The 18,192-nt window shown below is 42.0% G+C and overlaps 1 protein-coding gene across 1 annotated transcript; it reads right to left on the reverse strand.

Annotated features, from left to right (window-relative positions):
- Positions 1 to 17,099: 17,099 nt before the first annotated feature.
- On the reverse strand, positions 17,100 to 17,717 carry LOC306935168 (protein DPCD-like; the record flags this gene model as incomplete). The annotated part of the gene is made up of 1 exon (XM_079518081.1): positions 17,100 to 17,717. The coding sequence occupies one exon, from the start codon at positions 17,715 to 17,717 to the stop codon at positions 17,100 to 17,102; it is 618 nt and encodes a 205-aa protein (XP_079374207.1).
- Between the last annotated feature and the right edge of the window lie 475 nt (positions 17,718 to 18,192).

The raw sequence follows: 18,192 nt of genomic DNA on the forward strand, positions 1-18,192 counted from the left end.
ATAGAAGGAGGGACAGATGTGACAGAGAGAGAGAGGGGGGGGGGGGGGGGGGGAGAAATTAAGAGACACACAGAGGGAGGTGTGGACTGTGGACAGTAAATCATGTGTTCATTTATCCATATATATAACTCAGACTATATGCATGAGGAGCTTGGACTCCTCATGCATAGAAGGAAGCATGAGATCAGTTGGCTGCCCCCCCCCCCCCCCAGGTTGGCAGAGGAAGTGTAGCGCCCAGGATTACATTAGATCATAATTGACACTGGGTGAAAAAAATGGGTTTGCACAATCGTGGGATAAAAATTATAACTTAAAAAAAAAACTCAGACTGTTCAGAGCTAATTCAAAGGTAGTGATATTTATTTGTTAAAATAAGTGTTAAATAGCTCTATATACTATACTCTGTTGATACCAATTCTATACTCCGGGATACCAATTCTATCCAATCAGGAGAGTGTTACAGTCTGCTCCTCTTCCCCTATACAGTATGTATGTCATGCTCTTCAAGCCTTCCACATTTTATTATTGTTTGCAGCTTTGCATAGCAGGCGAGACGTTAGGGAGCGCTTGTTTTCGGGACCGCGGAGGGCAGCGCAACCTTGAGCGAAACTAGAGCAACGAGACAGGCATTGCCGAGCAAGCTAGGGTTCCTGCATGTGGATAATGGCCCATATATTTCAAAATCATGTCTTGCCAAAGAAGGAACCTCCAAAAATGATAATGAATTGTTTGAAACATCATTGGGTAACAAGACTGAGACTCTGAAAACTCAACTGTACAGGTGCCAATGGAATGAACCAGTGTTGTTTTAGTCGACTAAAACTAAGACGAAACATGTTCGTCGACTACCTTTTTTCACTGACGAAAACTAAATGGAATCTAAATGGAAACTAAGCTATGATGACTAAAACTAAGACTGACAATTTCGTCAACAGATAAACACTAGACTAAAATGTTAGGAAGGGACTAGTGGACAAGAGATCCAGTATAAGTCATTACTATGACTAAAACTAAAATCATTGTTTTTGCTGCCAAAAACAACACTGCAATAAACAGCTGCTTAGAGACTATAACATCGTAATGTGAATGTTGCAGTGAGCAAATAGCAGAGGATAGTGTTTGACCCTGTTACAATATCTACATTCTACAGTATATACCGCATGTCCTTCACATCACTGCTCAGGCTACAACAAGGCCAATCCCGTGTGTGTAAGTGCACACGCACACACATTCACTTCCATGTGCATGTACATAGCTGTGTCTGCATTTCTGCAACTCTAATTCCACATAGCTGTGTACATGTGTTTCTGCGTGCGTGCGTGCGTGCGTGCGTGCGTGCGTGCGTGCGTGCGTGCGTGCGTGCGTGCGTGCGTGCGTGCGTGCGTGCGTGCGTGCGTGCACTATTCGAGGAGAGTAATCCCAACCAGCCAAACCAGGCATGTCAAGATTGACAAAGCGTGGATGCTAAGCGCGGGCATTAGCATTTTATCAAGTGGAGTGACCTTCCTGACTGTTCTCTGGTCAGCCAGCCAGCCTCTGAATAACATTTCTTCTCCAAACCAAGCAACATTTCTCCCCTCCTTTTAACCACTAAAACCAAGTAGACCTGCAAGGGGGCTATAGTTCATGGTCACATCCCTTTTTCCCTGCTACACCAAATCCCTTATCTGAGTGTAACCGACCTTTACAAGCCAATCAACCACCAAGCTTGTAGTTCAGCTATTTATGCCTAATGTTGGACCAGAACAGGGATGCGGTTAAGAAAAACAAAACTCCTACAGCATACTTGGAGCTATACGTAAGAGGCATATTACTCTTAAGATCACCAACTATGCGTATGTATTCACGCCTTTGTGGACGCATTATGTACTGTATGTGCACTTTGTGCATGTTGTGCGCCTGAATTTACCTGTGCCTAATGCGAGCGTTGGTCGCAGTCCCACCCCCTCTCAGAACTATAGGGCACCAGAAGAGAATTTCCCATTCATTTTTCCCATAGACGTTTCAAAAAGTATTTATTTAATAACAGTTCAGAGGGTGTATCTATCAGGCCATAAAAATAATAAAAGGCAAATAATAATCTCTGCATTTGTACCTGTGTCTACCAGTCCTTCACGTATCTTGAGAACCAATCAGTGTTTTTTCGTCGACTAAAACTAAGACTAAAAATGTTCCCCCGACTACCTGTTTAAAACGAAATGGAAACTAAATGAAAACTAAGCTATGATGACTAAAACTAAGACTAAATATATCGACAACTTCGTCAATAGATAAAAACTAGACTAAAATGTTAGGAAGGGACTAGTGGACAAGAGATCCAGTATAAGTCACTAAGACATTCCAGGTGACTAAAACGTGACTAAAACTAAATGAAAACTATTCAAGAGACTATGACTAAAACTAAAATCAAAATTTGCTGCCAAATACAACACTGGAACCGACCAACTTCAAACTTGGCATGTGTATCACCGAGGACCCGAGGGAGTGTTGGTGCCCAACTTTTAGATTTTTGATAGGATGTTCGAAAATACATGAAAGAAATGTACAGTTTCACACGCATAGTTTAATGTGAACGAGTCCTGGAGTTCAGAGTGGAGGAGGGCGATATGGGTCCGTTAACGAACGCTGAACAGGGACATATTTTGACGTACTGTAACATTAGCAGGGATTTGGGGAGAGACTGAGCCGATCCTTCTCACTGTGCTGGTGCACTGCACGGTCATTGTTGAATAATATAAAGCATATTTAACCCATTTTGACCTGGGAACGATTACACAAAGGCCTTCAAAATCCTGGCAGTTTTCCGAAAAACCCTATGTTTCAAAGATGTGCGCCACATTTTCGCGATTTTTCAAAAATAGCAGATCTACAAGCTCGTAGCGCGGCACTCGGTGCCACGCTATGAGCTTATAGATCTGCTATTTTTCAATAGCTAAAGTATAACATAATGCTATAAACACCGAAATGGGTTAACAGGTTATTTAAATTGCCAACCATCAACTTATTGATGTGAAAGTGGTCCTTGGTGCAGAAAAAGGTTGTGGGGAGCCCTGCTGTAGTTTACCACATACACACCACTGTGTTAAACACCACAGCATGGCCCGGGCTGGCCTAGCGGTCCGGGCACCTATAGGCTTGTAATCCAGCCTGACAAGCGTGTCGCAGGTTCGAGTCCCGATCCCGACGACCCTTGCTGCGTGTCTCCCCCCCCCCCCCCATCTCTCTCCCCGTTTCCTGTCAACCTATACTGTATATCTATCAATAAAGGCAAAACAAACCCCCACAGCATTTAAATAACAAAGCAAAGCAATAGATTCTCAGTCTCTTTGGCCTCGGCAGGCCCTTGAATCAATCCATATTTTGACACATGATGACAACGCAGTGATTCAGCACCACGGACAGTGACACATAATATTCTTTGTTTTTCTACCTTGGCCCGCCTGTGCTTAAATTATACTTTGTTATGCGCCAGTAGTGTCGCACAACAAAGTAACCGATCCTTAAACTCACAATGCAATGCTTCGTGAGCGACGTGCAGATCATCTATTTGCATTGTGTGTGACTGCATTTTGTTGTAAATTGGACATGAAAACACCAGTCCCAGCTGCATTCACACTAGGCACATGAAAGCAGGATGATCAGAGATAAGAGACTGCCCAGGCGGTGGCGTAACCGTCTGGGCACCCGACTGGTAATCCAGTCGCAGTGTGCCGCGGGTTCGACTCCCGAGCCCGACACGGCCTTTACTGCATGTCTTCCCCCATCTCTCTCCCGTTTCCTGTCAGCCTACTGTCTGTCCCTTCAAAAACCAATAAAAGGCGTAAGCCGCAAAAAAAATATCTTTAAAAAAAAAAAAGAGATAAGAGACTGTGTGCGTGCGTGCGTGCGTGCGTGCGTGCGTGCGTGCGTGCGTGCGTGCGTGCGTGTTTGTGTGCGTGTTTGTGTTTGTGTGTGCGTGCGTGAAGCCTCATGACTCGTACCCATCTTCCCAATGAGACAATCAACAAAGGGCATCAGACGGGTGGATGACAGGCACTTGGCGCGGAGTCTCTACCGCAATCAGGGACAACCTCTAATTAGTACCTATGGGGTAATTAAAAGCCAGGCAGCTGGGGCCAGAACACACTAACCACACCGCTAATGAGGGACTTCGCGGAAACATTGTGCCGCATGCAGTGAAACAGTTAATTAAACGCGTGTCCTCTTACGCCGCAGCATGCTCGCACACGCACGGCGGCACATTCGGCACGCAACACAGGCCTGCATATAGAGCGTCGTATAGTCCCGCCCCCTGCATGCGAGGGCACCGGAAGAGAATGTCCCATTCATTTTTTCCCATAGACGTTTCAAAGCGTTATTTAACCCATTCTGACCTGAGATCAGATTCTAAAAATGTCTTCTACATCCTGACAGTTTTCTGAAAAAGCTATGTTTCTATGTCAGTGGTTCTTTGATTTTTCAAAAATAGCAGACCTACAAGCTCGTAGCGCGCCACTCGGTGGCGCGCTATGAGCTTGTAGATCTGCTATTTTTCAATAGCTAAAGCATAACATAATGCTAACACCAAAAGGGGTTCCCGCCCAAAATGGGTTAAGGCCTCGGACAAAGCCAATTAACAGCCGAGTTGACAAATCATGACGATAATAAATGTTTTCGGGGCCGAACAAATAATTAGAAAGAAGAAAACTCGGCTGTTGGCTTTGTCCGAGGCTTATTAGGTCTTTAACCCATTAGGACCTAAGGACGATTCTACAAATGTCTTCTAACAGTTTTCTGAAAAACCTCACGTTTCTATGTCAGTGGTTCTCAATATTTCATATGTAATATGCCGCCGACCCCCCCATCTGAAACTATGTTGTTCCAGGGACCCCCGGAAGCAAAGATTTGAGGGGGTGCATACTTAGTTTAGACTATAGTCATTGGTTATAGACATGGGTTAAGGTTAGGTTTAGGTGTGCTGCCCCGTGGGAGGTTATAGGTTTAGGGTGAGGGTTTGAGATAGGTTGTAGTTGTAGGACTAATGACTGGTCTAACCAATGACTAGTCTAAACCAAAAACTGTCTAAACTAAGTACCCAGAGTTAAAAATGTTCACTCTGAAAGAATAGCCTATATATTCAAAGATTCAAGGCACATTTTTCACGATTTTTCAAAAATAGCAGATCTACAAGCTCATAGCGCGGCACTCGGTGCCGCGCTATGAGCTTTGTAGAACTGCTATTTTTCGAGTAACAATAACATAATGCTTTAAAACACCAAAAGGGTGTTCCCCGTCCAATATGGGTTAACGGCTATTAGACTGAATTGATTTGGCCATCTGTCTAGCATAAATATTGTAGTGGCTCAGAAAGAGAGGAGGACAAGACACTGTTGTGTCTCCCGACACAAAGATGGGGGAGATATACAAAGCCTCTGCACGCAGCACACCACCCACACGAACTCCGTACAAGTCTCGGGAAAAGTTGGGTGTATTCGGTTCGGGGGATAGGCTTAAATAATACCTCTAGTGAAAGGACATACTTTAGAGATTATGTTATGGATGTTCTTAAATGTGGAACAAACGGTTCTTCACAGCATCACTTCAAACAGAGAGAGTCCACAAAAAAATATGAAAAACGTGACATCCTGACGCACACTGCACGTTTATGGTTTACCATGTGTGGTCTGGTATATAAAAGCCCATTGACCACAACTCCATACAAGTCATCAAACAATGTTACAGTGCAAACATGTAGCTATAGGTGTAATGTTAGAGACCACAGAAGACATGTAAATATGAAATAAATGCTTAAACATGTAGCTATAGGTGTAATGTTAGAGACCACAGAAGTCATGTAAATATGAAATAAATGCTTAAACATGTAGCTATAGGTGTAATGTTAGAGACCACAGAAGACATGTAAATATGAAATAAATGCTTAAACATGTAGCTATAGGTGTAATGTTAGAGTCCACAGGAGACATGTAAATATGAAATAAATGCTTAAACAGTAGCTAAAGGTGTAATGTTAGAGACCACAGAAGACATAAATATGAAATAAATGCTTAAACATGTAGCTAGGTGTAATGTTAGAGTCCACAGAAGACATAATAAATGCTTAAACATGTAGCTAGGTATAATGTTAGAGTCCACAGAAGACATGTAAATATGAAATACATGCTTAAACATGTAGCTAGATTAGTGGTGTACTGTAAACAATGCAATTTTTACTACCGCCAAATAAACTCAATGAAATATAATGTTATAATAATCCCTTAAATGACCACACTAATGACTATTACTTGGTTGGTAAATAATTGGAAGTCAATGGACTGGAAACCCCCCTGTACTCAGCCAATACCGTTAATGGAATGCAATTACACTCGGCCCTGGTCAAGGCCGCGGTCTTGCTCAAAATAAAAACGAGGACATTATACGATGCCCGCGCCGTCGCGACTAAGGGAGCCTGGGGCCCCCTTATACCTGCCTCGCATATCTGCTGGCGTAGCCCTGACTGATCGACCGTGTCTCATTAAGTCTAGTGCTATTGACTCCACTTTGGCCCCGGCTGTGTATATATATGTGTGTGTGGCTCCTCCGTAGCTTGCTGAATGCAAGCAGTTTAACCCATTCTGAACGGGAAGTTCGGGAACCCCTTTTGGGTGTTTAAAAGCATTATGTTATACTTTAGCTATTGAAAAATCACAGATCTACAAGCTCGTAGCGCGGCACTTGGTGCCGCGCTACGAGCTTGTAGATCTGCTATTTTTTGAAAAATCGTGAAAATGTGTGGCAAATCTTTGACGATATATTCTTTCAGAGCGAAAGTTTTTTTACTCAAATCTTTGCTTCTAGGAGGGGGTCCCTGGAACAACATATTTTCAAATGGGGTTTGGCGGGCAATTACATATATAATTTCTGGGGTGGTCCTTGACATGAAATAGTTTGAGCACCAATGTCTGAAACACAGGTTTTTCTGAAAAACGTCATGATTCAGAAGACATTTTGTAGAATCGAAACGTAGGTCTAAATGGGTTAAGAGCCCACAGGACCAATAGATGACCTTATAAGTCTCAGTATACCTCACTGATTATCTCCCTGCTGAGCTCTAAAGAGGAATGAGAAAGCAGTGATTTAACAATCTGCCCAAGAACAACTTTCCAAGAGGTATGTCTTCTCTGCGTCCAACACCTTTTTCACGGCAGCCATATTGGCATTGAAATTGAAATCGTAGGGTAAGCCAGTTATATTAATTATCCCTGCTAGACAGTGCTAGGACGAATGTTCACCCCACAATCGGGATGCAAGGGTTTACTATTTTACCCATTTAGACCTGCGGACGATTCTACAAAATGCCTTCTAAATCCTCTAATTTGAAAAACTATGTTTCTACAGTATGTCAGTCGTTCTGAACCTTTTTCATGTCAAGGACCCCCCCTCCCAGAAGCAAAAGTTTGAGTTAAAAACTTTCGCTCTGAGAGAATACATATTCAAAGATTTGCGCACACATTTTCACGATTTTTCAAAAATAGCTGATCTACAAGCTCGTAGCGTGGCACTCGGTACGGTAGCTAAAGTATAACATAATGCTTAAAACACCAAGAGGGGTTCCCGTCCAGAATGGGTTAATGTCATATAGCATCCGCGTGTATAAAGGGTCTATTATTATGCATAATGCAACATGATCAATTGGAAAGTGATAAAATACAAGCCAGACTATTATTTACTTTAATTATGTGCTGATTGATTTGAACGAACCTCATGTTGCACCTTTTTTAATCAGTATATCCTGAGTCTTGATGATGCTCAGAACTCCTAAAAATGTGGGATTGCATACATGTAATGCTTGGCCATGCCCATGAAATGCTCAAAGATAGTTTGGGATCCACAGTATTTGGATTCTGTAGTGTGTGTATATATACTGATATGTTATTTCAAAACAATGACAAGGAGAAGCAACGGCCTTGGGGAAATTCCTTTAGCCTGCATGCAGGGCCCTGGATTCTGGACTAGAGCGGTGTTGTTTTTGGCAGCAAATTTAGATATTTTAGTTTTAGTCAAGAGTCTTTGGAATGGAACTTCATTTAGTTTTAGTCACATTTCAGTCATCTGAAATGTTTTAGTCTAGTTTTTTAGTCGACTAAATGTCATAAGATTTTAGTCGACTAAATCTACAGTTGATTTAGTCGGCTAAAATGTATTTCGGCGGACCTTGACGGTGTCGTCTTATGATGAATTCCTGTTCTGTCTATAGAAGTGTCTATTTGTACGTCTCTAAATGTTTTGATGATTTGAACATGGTGGACCCTATTGGAAACAAGTGTAATGCTTAATTGGGTCGTCCACTCACAGTTAACAGCCTTTGTATTGAGTTTGTGCTTGAAATGTACTGTAATTCTGCAAACTGTTAATAAATTCTTCAATCAATCAATCAATCGTAATGGCTAGTTTTACGCGTTGACGCGACGCGTTGTGAGCTTGTAGATCGGCTATTTTCAGCATGCAAGCAAGTGTAAAATGACTTGTGTCTTTTACTTATACTGGATCTCTTGTCCACTAGTCCCTTCCTAACATTTTAGTCTAGTTTTTATTTGTTGACGAAATTGTCAATATATTTATTCTTATGCTTTTAGTCATCGTAGCTTAGTTTTGTATTAGTCGACGAAATCAACACTTGATGGAAAGACGGGGTAAGTAAAATGTATTCAGACAGAAATGGGTTTGATATGACTGGGCAATTAACCCAAAATATCTCAAAAACCATATAATAACCGACTCAATCTTGCTCTTATAGGTTAGTCATTATCGAGAACTTAGCATGATTTATTTTTCCTGTTTTTCTTCAACGAAATGACACAAAATAAATTTGAATAGATTTTTTTTATAATCGACTAAATCGATTAGTCTGATTATCCACTTAACCCTATATATATAATCATTCGGTAACAATTACTATGCATCCCATGTCTATGATGCGTTATACTGTAAACATACTTATAATGCATTATAATCTGCTTATAACACAGATATGCATGATGCTGGGCAATATATGACATTGCTTTGAAGTCATATATCCCAGCCATAGTTGGAATACAATTGATATTTACTGTTACTCTGTTAGTTTTTAGGCTATAGCACAAAATGACTGGCTAAGTAGGGACATGCATTGTAAAATGCATCAACATGCTTCGTATGTGTCTGTCCTGCCTGTAGGCTAAATGCAAACATAGTGAGTCCACCCTAGCCTTATAGTCCATAGTTTTCCAATCATGTGACCGTCATCTTCAAACAGCTCTATTTCATCCTCAAACCACTCCAAATGAATCAATATTTTTCATCAATTATTCATGTGCCAGAAGGACTGGTACGTATAGAGGGACGTTGAAGAAAGTGCATCACATTTTCCATTTCATTTCTGCAGAAATTATGTTTCAAACGACAGAATTCAGCCTATATATTATAGGCGTACCCAGTAGCCATGCAATTACCCGAAAAAACCAGTATACCGGCAAGCATCATCCATTCACCACAGCTCACCAGACTAACGTGATAGCCGCTAACAGCTCGGCTGAACCTGCCTCTCGTATAGGATGGCCAACCTGCCCCATAGAGTAATGCTTTACTGGTCTCGTCCTCCACTCACAGTTAACAGTTTTTGTATTGAGTTGTGCTTGAAATGTACTCAATAAATACTTCAATCAATCAATTAATCAATCAATCAATGCTTCTGGAAGCTTCTGGTGGCTTCTATAACAGAGCCACCAGTAGGCTGCCACCACCAGTCATGATGTTAAGTTAGTATTTACGGGGCATGGATGGATTTTTAGGCACATGGCGGCCAAGAAAACACAAATCGCATCGCTCCAGCCTCCAGCATGAGGAGAACGAACGAATACAGCCAGGGCAACAATAATAAACAAGAAAGTCCACAGACTAGACATCCCCAATTTAATTCTCAAGAAAACCAGCCGCCAGCTGCAAATAAACGAACATCGTTTCGTGACACACGATCAAAAAAAAGGTACAAAGATGCAAATATAAAATGATGTCAACTTACTTTTACTTTTCACCGTGTGGTCTTCTCACGAACGCATAATCAGATATAGAAGTCCCAGAGACGCGGACTCCTGCAACATGGTTGCATGCTGAACGAGTGGTCACTCACGGGTCACTCTCGATTCAATCTAGCTCGCGTATGAATGAGGAGATCCCTCGTACTGTTTGCATCATGTGCGGCTGTGTGTGTCACTGTCTACCACACACACTGAGCTTGCTGTCTGTCTCACGCTGCTTCTCTTGCCTCTCTCTTTGTATATTTTTCTATTCTGACTGCTGGTGGTTCCTCCCGGACCCGTTCTCTTCTCAGAGTGTCTCCTTGTAGTGGGAACTGTCTGTCTGGCGGAACAAGTGCCTTCTGCTGATTGGCTCAAATGAATAAAGCTATCCCCCCTCCCAGCCATGCCCTGCCCCATCAACACTCAAAAGGCAAATGTATGCGAGATCATTGACATTTTTAGCTCAATTCAATTTGAATGTATAGCTCATTCTCGTTTTAAATCCCAGATTTTGTACAATAATATATTAAAGACAGATTTGTCATTATGATGGGACAGGGGCTTCAGGGGCACAGTGCCGGAAAGATGTCCATTATTTCTGAATCTAATTACCCCCTTCACCCTGTAGCCTATAACCGTTTTTGCTTAGAAACCTGCAAGAGGAATCCCTTGAGAATAACCCATAATATGAGGTAAATATTTTGAAGATGAAGAATATAACATCCATCTTCAACCGCGTATCCGTAGTCTAGTTGCGGGGGCAACAGCAGCTCCACCACCAGAGAGCTCCTAACTGTCCTCTCCATGCGAGTACAACATTAGTAACTTCCTCCTGGGGGATCCCGAGGCGTTCCAAGGCCAGTTTGGGTCGATGTGATTCCTCCAACTCCTGTTCCAATAACAATGAATATAAGATTACAAATAAATACGAAAAACTAAATGCTGTGAAAGAGTTGCAATTATAGTACCTGGGTCCTGGGCAAATTTAATTTGAACTGTGGCCATAACATTTCAGTAAGTTCAGTTTTGATGCCAATATGTTCAGAATGTTCGCCTGGAAAGGCATCCGGTTAGGATGCCTCTCGGGCGTCTCCCTAGGGAGGCACGTCCCACTGGGAGGAGACCCCGGGGCAGACCAAGTAGGAGGTAGGAGGAAAACACATCGACTCACTGGCCTTGGAACGTCTCAGAATCCCCCAGGAGGAAGTCACTAATGTTGCTCTGGAGAGGGAAGTCTGGAGCACTCTGGTGAAGCTGTTGCCCCCACGACCCGACTACGGTTAAGCGGTTGAAGATGGATGGATGGATGGATGTTCAGAAGAAAACAGCAAATAGTTTTTTAATTTTTATTTGGTTTTTAGCACTTTATCAATGTGTTTTTTTCTTCATTTTTCACAATCCCTGTTAGTTGAGTTCACATTCTGTTGTTACACAGTATTTACACCGGATTTATGTTTTGTTTTGTCTTTTAACTTGTTTGTTTGGAATTTTACTAACAATTTGATAGTTTTTGACAAAATAAACAAAAACCGTGGTTACACTTTGAGTTTGAAAACCTTTGTTGCCTTTGTATTGTGTGCATGTTTTGACCTCACATTTGGCTGTACTTCCGCATACCCCTAGGGGTAGCTATGGGGTACATGTAACCACCCCATTTGAGAAACACAGCAATGTAAACTTAACCATAGCCTACATAAACAGGTAAATAGTCGACCTCCACACTGCCTTGAATGGGCTGATATTGAATTACATGGAAAGGGGGTGTCCTATCTCACCATTGTTATTGAAATGCAACATGGGTCGCCCTCTACGGTGTCAGTGCGGTCTCAGTACTGTATGGTGAGGCCCTGTAGACTGGTTGCTTGGAAACGGTAAACTTTACCACATTTCAAGGGTAACCCCCATGGCAACTGATATCACCGAAAAGGATAGCTGCTGTTTACCCCTAACCATGGAAACACAGCCCCCTGCCATGTTCCATTATCATGTCATATAGACATTAGACACAGCGACACTGGTCTCTGGTGATGCATCCCTCTTTCCACAAAGAGCACCGCCTCGATTGAAAGGGAATTCCAATTCCTCACGCATGTAGAAAATGTACAAGTAAGACGCGCGAACGCGGGAAGCGAACGCAGCTCGTAAATTGCAATAACAATTAGAATAAATTACGTACTTTAAGGTTTTTTTTAAGTTCTATTTTTTTTGTTTAAGATTTGTTTTTAAGTTAAGTTTTTTTTAAAGTATTTTCTTTTTAACTTTTCTTTTGTTTTTTTAAAGTTTTCTTTTTAACTTTTTTTTTTAAGTTAAGTTTTTTTTTAAGTTATGTTTTTTTTTAAGTTAAGTTGTGTGTGTGTGTGTGTGTGTGTGCGTGTGTTTTTGTTTTTGTGTGTGATACAGCTGCGCCCTCTGGTGGTGGGCGGGTGGTGTTACAGCGTGACACACACACAGACACACAGACATGATCTGCTGGGTCTCATAGTAAATGCTCACTGCGTTCGCAATAACATAGATGTCTATTGATGCCTGTGCATTGCCAAATATGCCCATTTCTCCCTGTCTCTAAGCTATAAGACCAAGGGGGCTCCATTTTCGTCACCGCGAAACCCTTTATCCCTAAGCTTCTTTACCTTTTTTTTTACGATTTTGCAAAACATTTTTGAATAGCTAAAATGGCCAGTCTACAAGCTCACAACGTGTCAATGTAGATTGGCTAGTTGAACTATTCAAAAATGTTTTTCAAAATAGTAAAAAAAAAGGCAAAGAAGTTTAGGGATAAGGGGCGACTCACACCTTTAAAACATTGATGCATGCTTGTTGTATGAATGTTGTAAGTGTCATGGCCGCCCCAATGCATTTCCAATGTAAGTCACATGGTTTGATACAACATTTTGGACTACAAGCTGTTGTATGGCTTTCGGCTGTGTTTCGACTGCCCCCCTCCCCCTCATACAACACAAATGTTGTGTCAAACCATGTGACTCCCATTGGAAATGCATTGAGAGCTTACAACAAGCATACATCTCATACAACAAGCATACATCAATCTGTTGCGACCGTGTGAGTCGGGCCTTAGGGGTTTAGCTGTGACGAAAATGGAGCCCTTAAGAGTATTCAGAAACATCTAGAAACCAATGAACTTTATTCGGATTCTTGGAAGCTACTATAGTGAACTGGGTATTTTGCAGTGGTGGAAAAAGTACTCAATTGTTTTACTTAAGTAAAAGTACCAATACTGCAATTTAGAACTACTTTGTTACAAGTAAAAGTACGGAATTGAAAATGTACTTGAGTAAAAGTACAAAAGTATCGGCATCAAAATGTACTTAAAGTACTAAAAGTAAAAGTATTCATATTGCAGAATGTTCCATTTTACAAGTTCAAAATGTGTATAAAGTCTATTGAAAATAGCCGATCTACAAGCTCACAATGCATCGCAACGCGACTCATTGTGAGCTTGTAGATCGGCTATTTTGGGTATGTATGAAGTGTGAAGTATGAAGTGGTTAATGTATGTTTTCTAATCAAAATTGAAATCGCCAAAGTAACTATAGTAACTAAAGTTTTCAAATAATTGTAGTGAAGTAAAAATACAAATTTTGCCTCTGAGATGTAGTGGAGTAGAAGTAAAAGTACTGGAAATTGGAAATACTCAAGTAAAGTACAAATACCTCAAAATTGTAGGCTACTTAAGTACAGTACTTAAGTAAAAGTACTTATAGTTACTATTTTGTGCATTGTACCACTGTATATGCTCATCTTCCTTTAAGCTCTTACTACATTCTATATTTCATCATGACTGAATCCTTACGTCTCTAAAGCTGATTAAATGTCAAGAGCAGACCTATATACAATACATCACTTGACTTACATGCCTTAATAATAATAATAATAATAATAATAATAATAATAATAATAATAATAATAATAATAATAATAATAATAATAATAATAATAATAATAATAATAATAATAATAATCAAAGACACTTTACATGTGTGGGAGCCAGGGCAGGGAATATAAAAAAGGGCAACTTCATTAGAAACAAGTAAAATAAGAATTAAAACCAATAAAACTCACACACGCACACACACACACACACACACACACACACACACACGCACACACACGTGCACGCGACAACCTGTTGTGGGAACTGTATTATTATGTTCTTGCCTTGCAAAATCTTGACATTCTGGTTGCTGATCCTTTAGTGTTTGAATGCCGCGCAGCATATGGCCCTGGATTCATTAGCTGTTTAAGCAAAGGGAAAAAGGGATTATTTTCACTGCCACGAGGCTCAGGGAGCTCAGAACCTCGTCCACATTGTTATCGCATCCAGCCCACTGTCACCAATATCACTATCACTAACACCAGTTAGTCCACCTCTTGACCTCTGCTCAGAACTATACCCTATACTTAACCCATTTAGTCCTGAGGACGATTCTACAAATGTCTTCTAAATCCTGAAGTTTTCTGAAAAACCCATGTTTCTATGTCGGTGGTTCTCAAAATATTTCTTGTCAAGGACCCCCAGAATTATCTGTATTTGGCCACCGACCCCCATCTGAAAATATGTTGTTCCAGGGACCCCCCCACCCAGAAGCAAAGATTTGAGTTAAAAACGTTCGCGCTGAAAGAATATATATTCAAAGATGCGCCACATTTTCACGATTTTTCAAAAATAGCAGACCTACAAGTTCATAACCCTAACCCAAGTTCATGAGCTTGTAGATCTGCTATTTTTCAATAGCCTAAAGGCATAACATAATGCTTAAAACACCAAAAGGGGTTCCCGGCTCCCGCCCAAAATGGATTAAGTTCAACTCAGTTCACGGAGTTCACGCTGTCGTATAGTAGGCTCGATTGGGTCACTATGTTACACCAAAATTGGTGACTTAATTAAGTCTGTGACAGTCTGATTAGCTATTTCACATCCAGATAATTCATTAGGTTAACAGGTTTGTTTCACAATCTTGAAAATTAAAACAAATTAATACATTCTTGAAGTCATATATTGCGAGGTCACAATGTTGGAACACTGATACATGCGACAGACTAACATGCAGGGGTCTAGTCCCATAGACTATAACATGCAGGGGTCTAGTCCCATAGACTATAACAGCAGAGGTCTAGTCCCATAGACTATAACAGCAGAGGTCTAGTCCCATAGACTATAACAGCAGAGGTCTACTAGTCCCATAGACTATAACATGCAGGGGTCTAGTCCCCTAGACTATAACAGCAGAGGTCTAATCCCATAGACTAACATGCAGGGGTCTAGTCCCATAGACTATAACATGCAGGGGTCTAGTCCCATAGACTATAACATGCAGGGGTCTAGTCCCATAGACTATAACAGCAGAGGTCTAGTCCCATAGACTATAACATGCAGGGGTCTAGTCCCATAGACTATAACAGCAGAGGTCTAGTCCCATAGACTAACATGCAGATGTCTAGTCCCATAGACTATAACAGCAGAGGTCTAGTCCCATAGACTATAACAGCAGAGGTCTAGTCCCATAGACTAACATGCAGGGGTCTAGTCCCATAGACTATAACAGCAGAGGTCTAGTCCCATAGACTAACAGCAGGGGTCTAGTCCCCATAGACTATAACAGCAGAGGTCTAGTCCCATAGACTATAACAGCAGAGGTCTAGTCCCATAGACTATAACATGCAGGGGTCTAGTCCCATAGACTATAACAGCAGAGGTCTAGTCCCATAGACTAACATGCAGAGGTCTAGTCCCATAGACTATAACAGCAGAGGTCTAGTCCCATAGACTATAACAGCAGAGGTCTAGTCCCATAGACTAACATGCAGGGGTCTAGTCCCATAGACTATAACAGCATAGGTCTAGTCCCATAGACTAACAGCAGGGGTCTAGTCCCCATAGACTATAACAGCAGAGGTCTAGTCCCATAGACTATAACAGCAGAGGTCTAGTCCCATAGACTATAACAGCAGGGCTCTAGTCCCATAGACTATAACAGCAGAGGTCTAGTCCCCATAGACTATACCAGCAGAGGTCTAGTCCCATAGACTAATAGCAGGGGTCTAGTCCCCATAGACTATAACAGCAGAGGTCTAGTCCTATAGACTATAACAGCAGAGGTCTAGTCCCATAGACTATAACAGCAGAGGTCTAGTCCCATAGACTATAACAGTAGGGGTCTAGTCCCATAGACTATAACAGCAGAGGTCTAGTCCCATATACTATAACAGCAGAGGTCTAGTCCCATAGACTATAACAGCAGAGGTCTAGTCCCCATAGACTATAACAGCAGAGGTCTAGTCCCATAGACTATAACAGCAGAGGTCTAGTCCCATAGACTATAACAGCATGGGTCTAGTCCCATAGACTATAACAGCAGAGGTCTAGTCCCATAGACTATAACAGCAGAGGTCTAGTCCCATAGACTATAACAGCAGAGGTCTAGTCCCATAGACTATAACAGCAGAGGTCTAGTCCCATAGACTATAACAGCAGGGGTCTAGTCCCATAGACTAAAACAGCAGAGGTCTAGTCCCATAGACTATAACAGCAGAGGTCTAGTCCCATAGACTAACTCCTTTAGTTTGTATTTATTTGATACACTGTCTGATCAGCTGATTGATGTAGATTGACTTGTTTCTGCCCCAAAAAAAGACATTTCTTGCATTTGTGGCACTGAATTGCCACAACCGAATGAAATAGCTTTTAGCCTTGCATTGCGTAGTAGAGTCCCCTCAATTCAAATTTGGGGACGATCAAACCACAAATGATTATGTAAAATTGCCCCCTTCCATAAACTTTGGAAGCCAGTTATACGAATATATGAAAAATATGAACGCACGCACGCACGCACACACACACACACACACACACACACACACACACACACACACACACACACACACACACACACACACACACACACACACACACACACACACACACACACACACAAACAGAGAGAGAGAGACGAAAACATAACCTCAGGCCCGAAAGCCATTTAGGTCATTCCGTTCCAGTCTTTTGTATTTTGTAGGGCAATAAAAGAACAACTTACTTGTGGACTTTCACTGAGTTTTGCAGTCGACATCGCCATCACCGGTACCTTTCAGCATCTTAAGCTCCTTCATCAGTTCGTGCTCGAGGGCCAGTATCTCCGTGGGCTTCTTGTAAACGACGATCAACGTGTTGTTGGCGTGAGCGAAGCTGAGGGCGGAATGCTCCAGCGGCAGCCGGCACCGGTCGAGGTCGGGGATGTCGAACGTCTTATAGTACTTCTTGTTCGAGGTCCTTATGACGCAGCGCCGTGCGACGGGCTCCACCGAGACACTGAAGACCTCTTTCTGATAGGGAAGGTTCCGAATCCTCCACTGGAAACTGGTCCTTGTGTCTTTACGAGAGCACGTGGGATTGACGCGGTTCTCCTTGATCCCCTCGGATTCCAAAATGGTGGCCACGGTCGTGGGAACGTGAGGCTCTCCGACCTCTATCTGCCACGGGCCCTGAGCTCCCAGGGAGGTTTTGTGCTTCCACTTCCTCAGGACGAGCTCGTTCGTTTGTAGATCGTACTCCTCCGCCATTTCCCTCCCGTCCGTAAAGTGATAGTGGACCTTCCTCAGTCCGTCCTTTACCAAAGACGTTTTCTTTGACGATTTAAGAAGTTCGGGCCAAGATTGCTTAGACATTGTTGTTGTTGGTGTGACTCGACGATTCCTGAAAACGTGTTCATTTATATACCCCCCCAAACTGATGTGTCACACATCTGCGTGCTGATTGGAGTGTTTTGACGACGTCACGGTTGCTATAGCAACCGTGACGTCTTTATCTTCACCAGGCCCGAAGGCATGGGGAGAAGTTCCCCCAGATGAACTGGACCTCCAGTTAAAACCCATTCAGGGCGGGAACCCCTTTTGGTGTTTTAAAGCATTATGTTATACTTTAGCTATTGAAAAATAGCAGATCTACAAGCTCATAGCGCGGCACTCGGTACCGCGCTATGAGCTTGTAGATAGTAGTAGCTTGTAGTAGCTTGTAGGTCTGCTATTTTTGAAAAATCGTGAAAATGCGGCACAAATCTTTGAATATATATCCTTTCAGAGCGAATGTTTTTATAACTCAAATCTTTGCTTCTGAGAGGTACCTGGAACAACATATTTTCAG

This window comes from Electrona antarctica, assembly GCF_951216825.1.
Source record: "Electrona antarctica genome assembly, chromosome: 13".
In the NCBI taxonomy this organism is placed as follows: domain Eukaryota; kingdom Metazoa; phylum Chordata; class Actinopteri; order Myctophiformes; family Myctophidae; genus Electrona; species Electrona antarctica.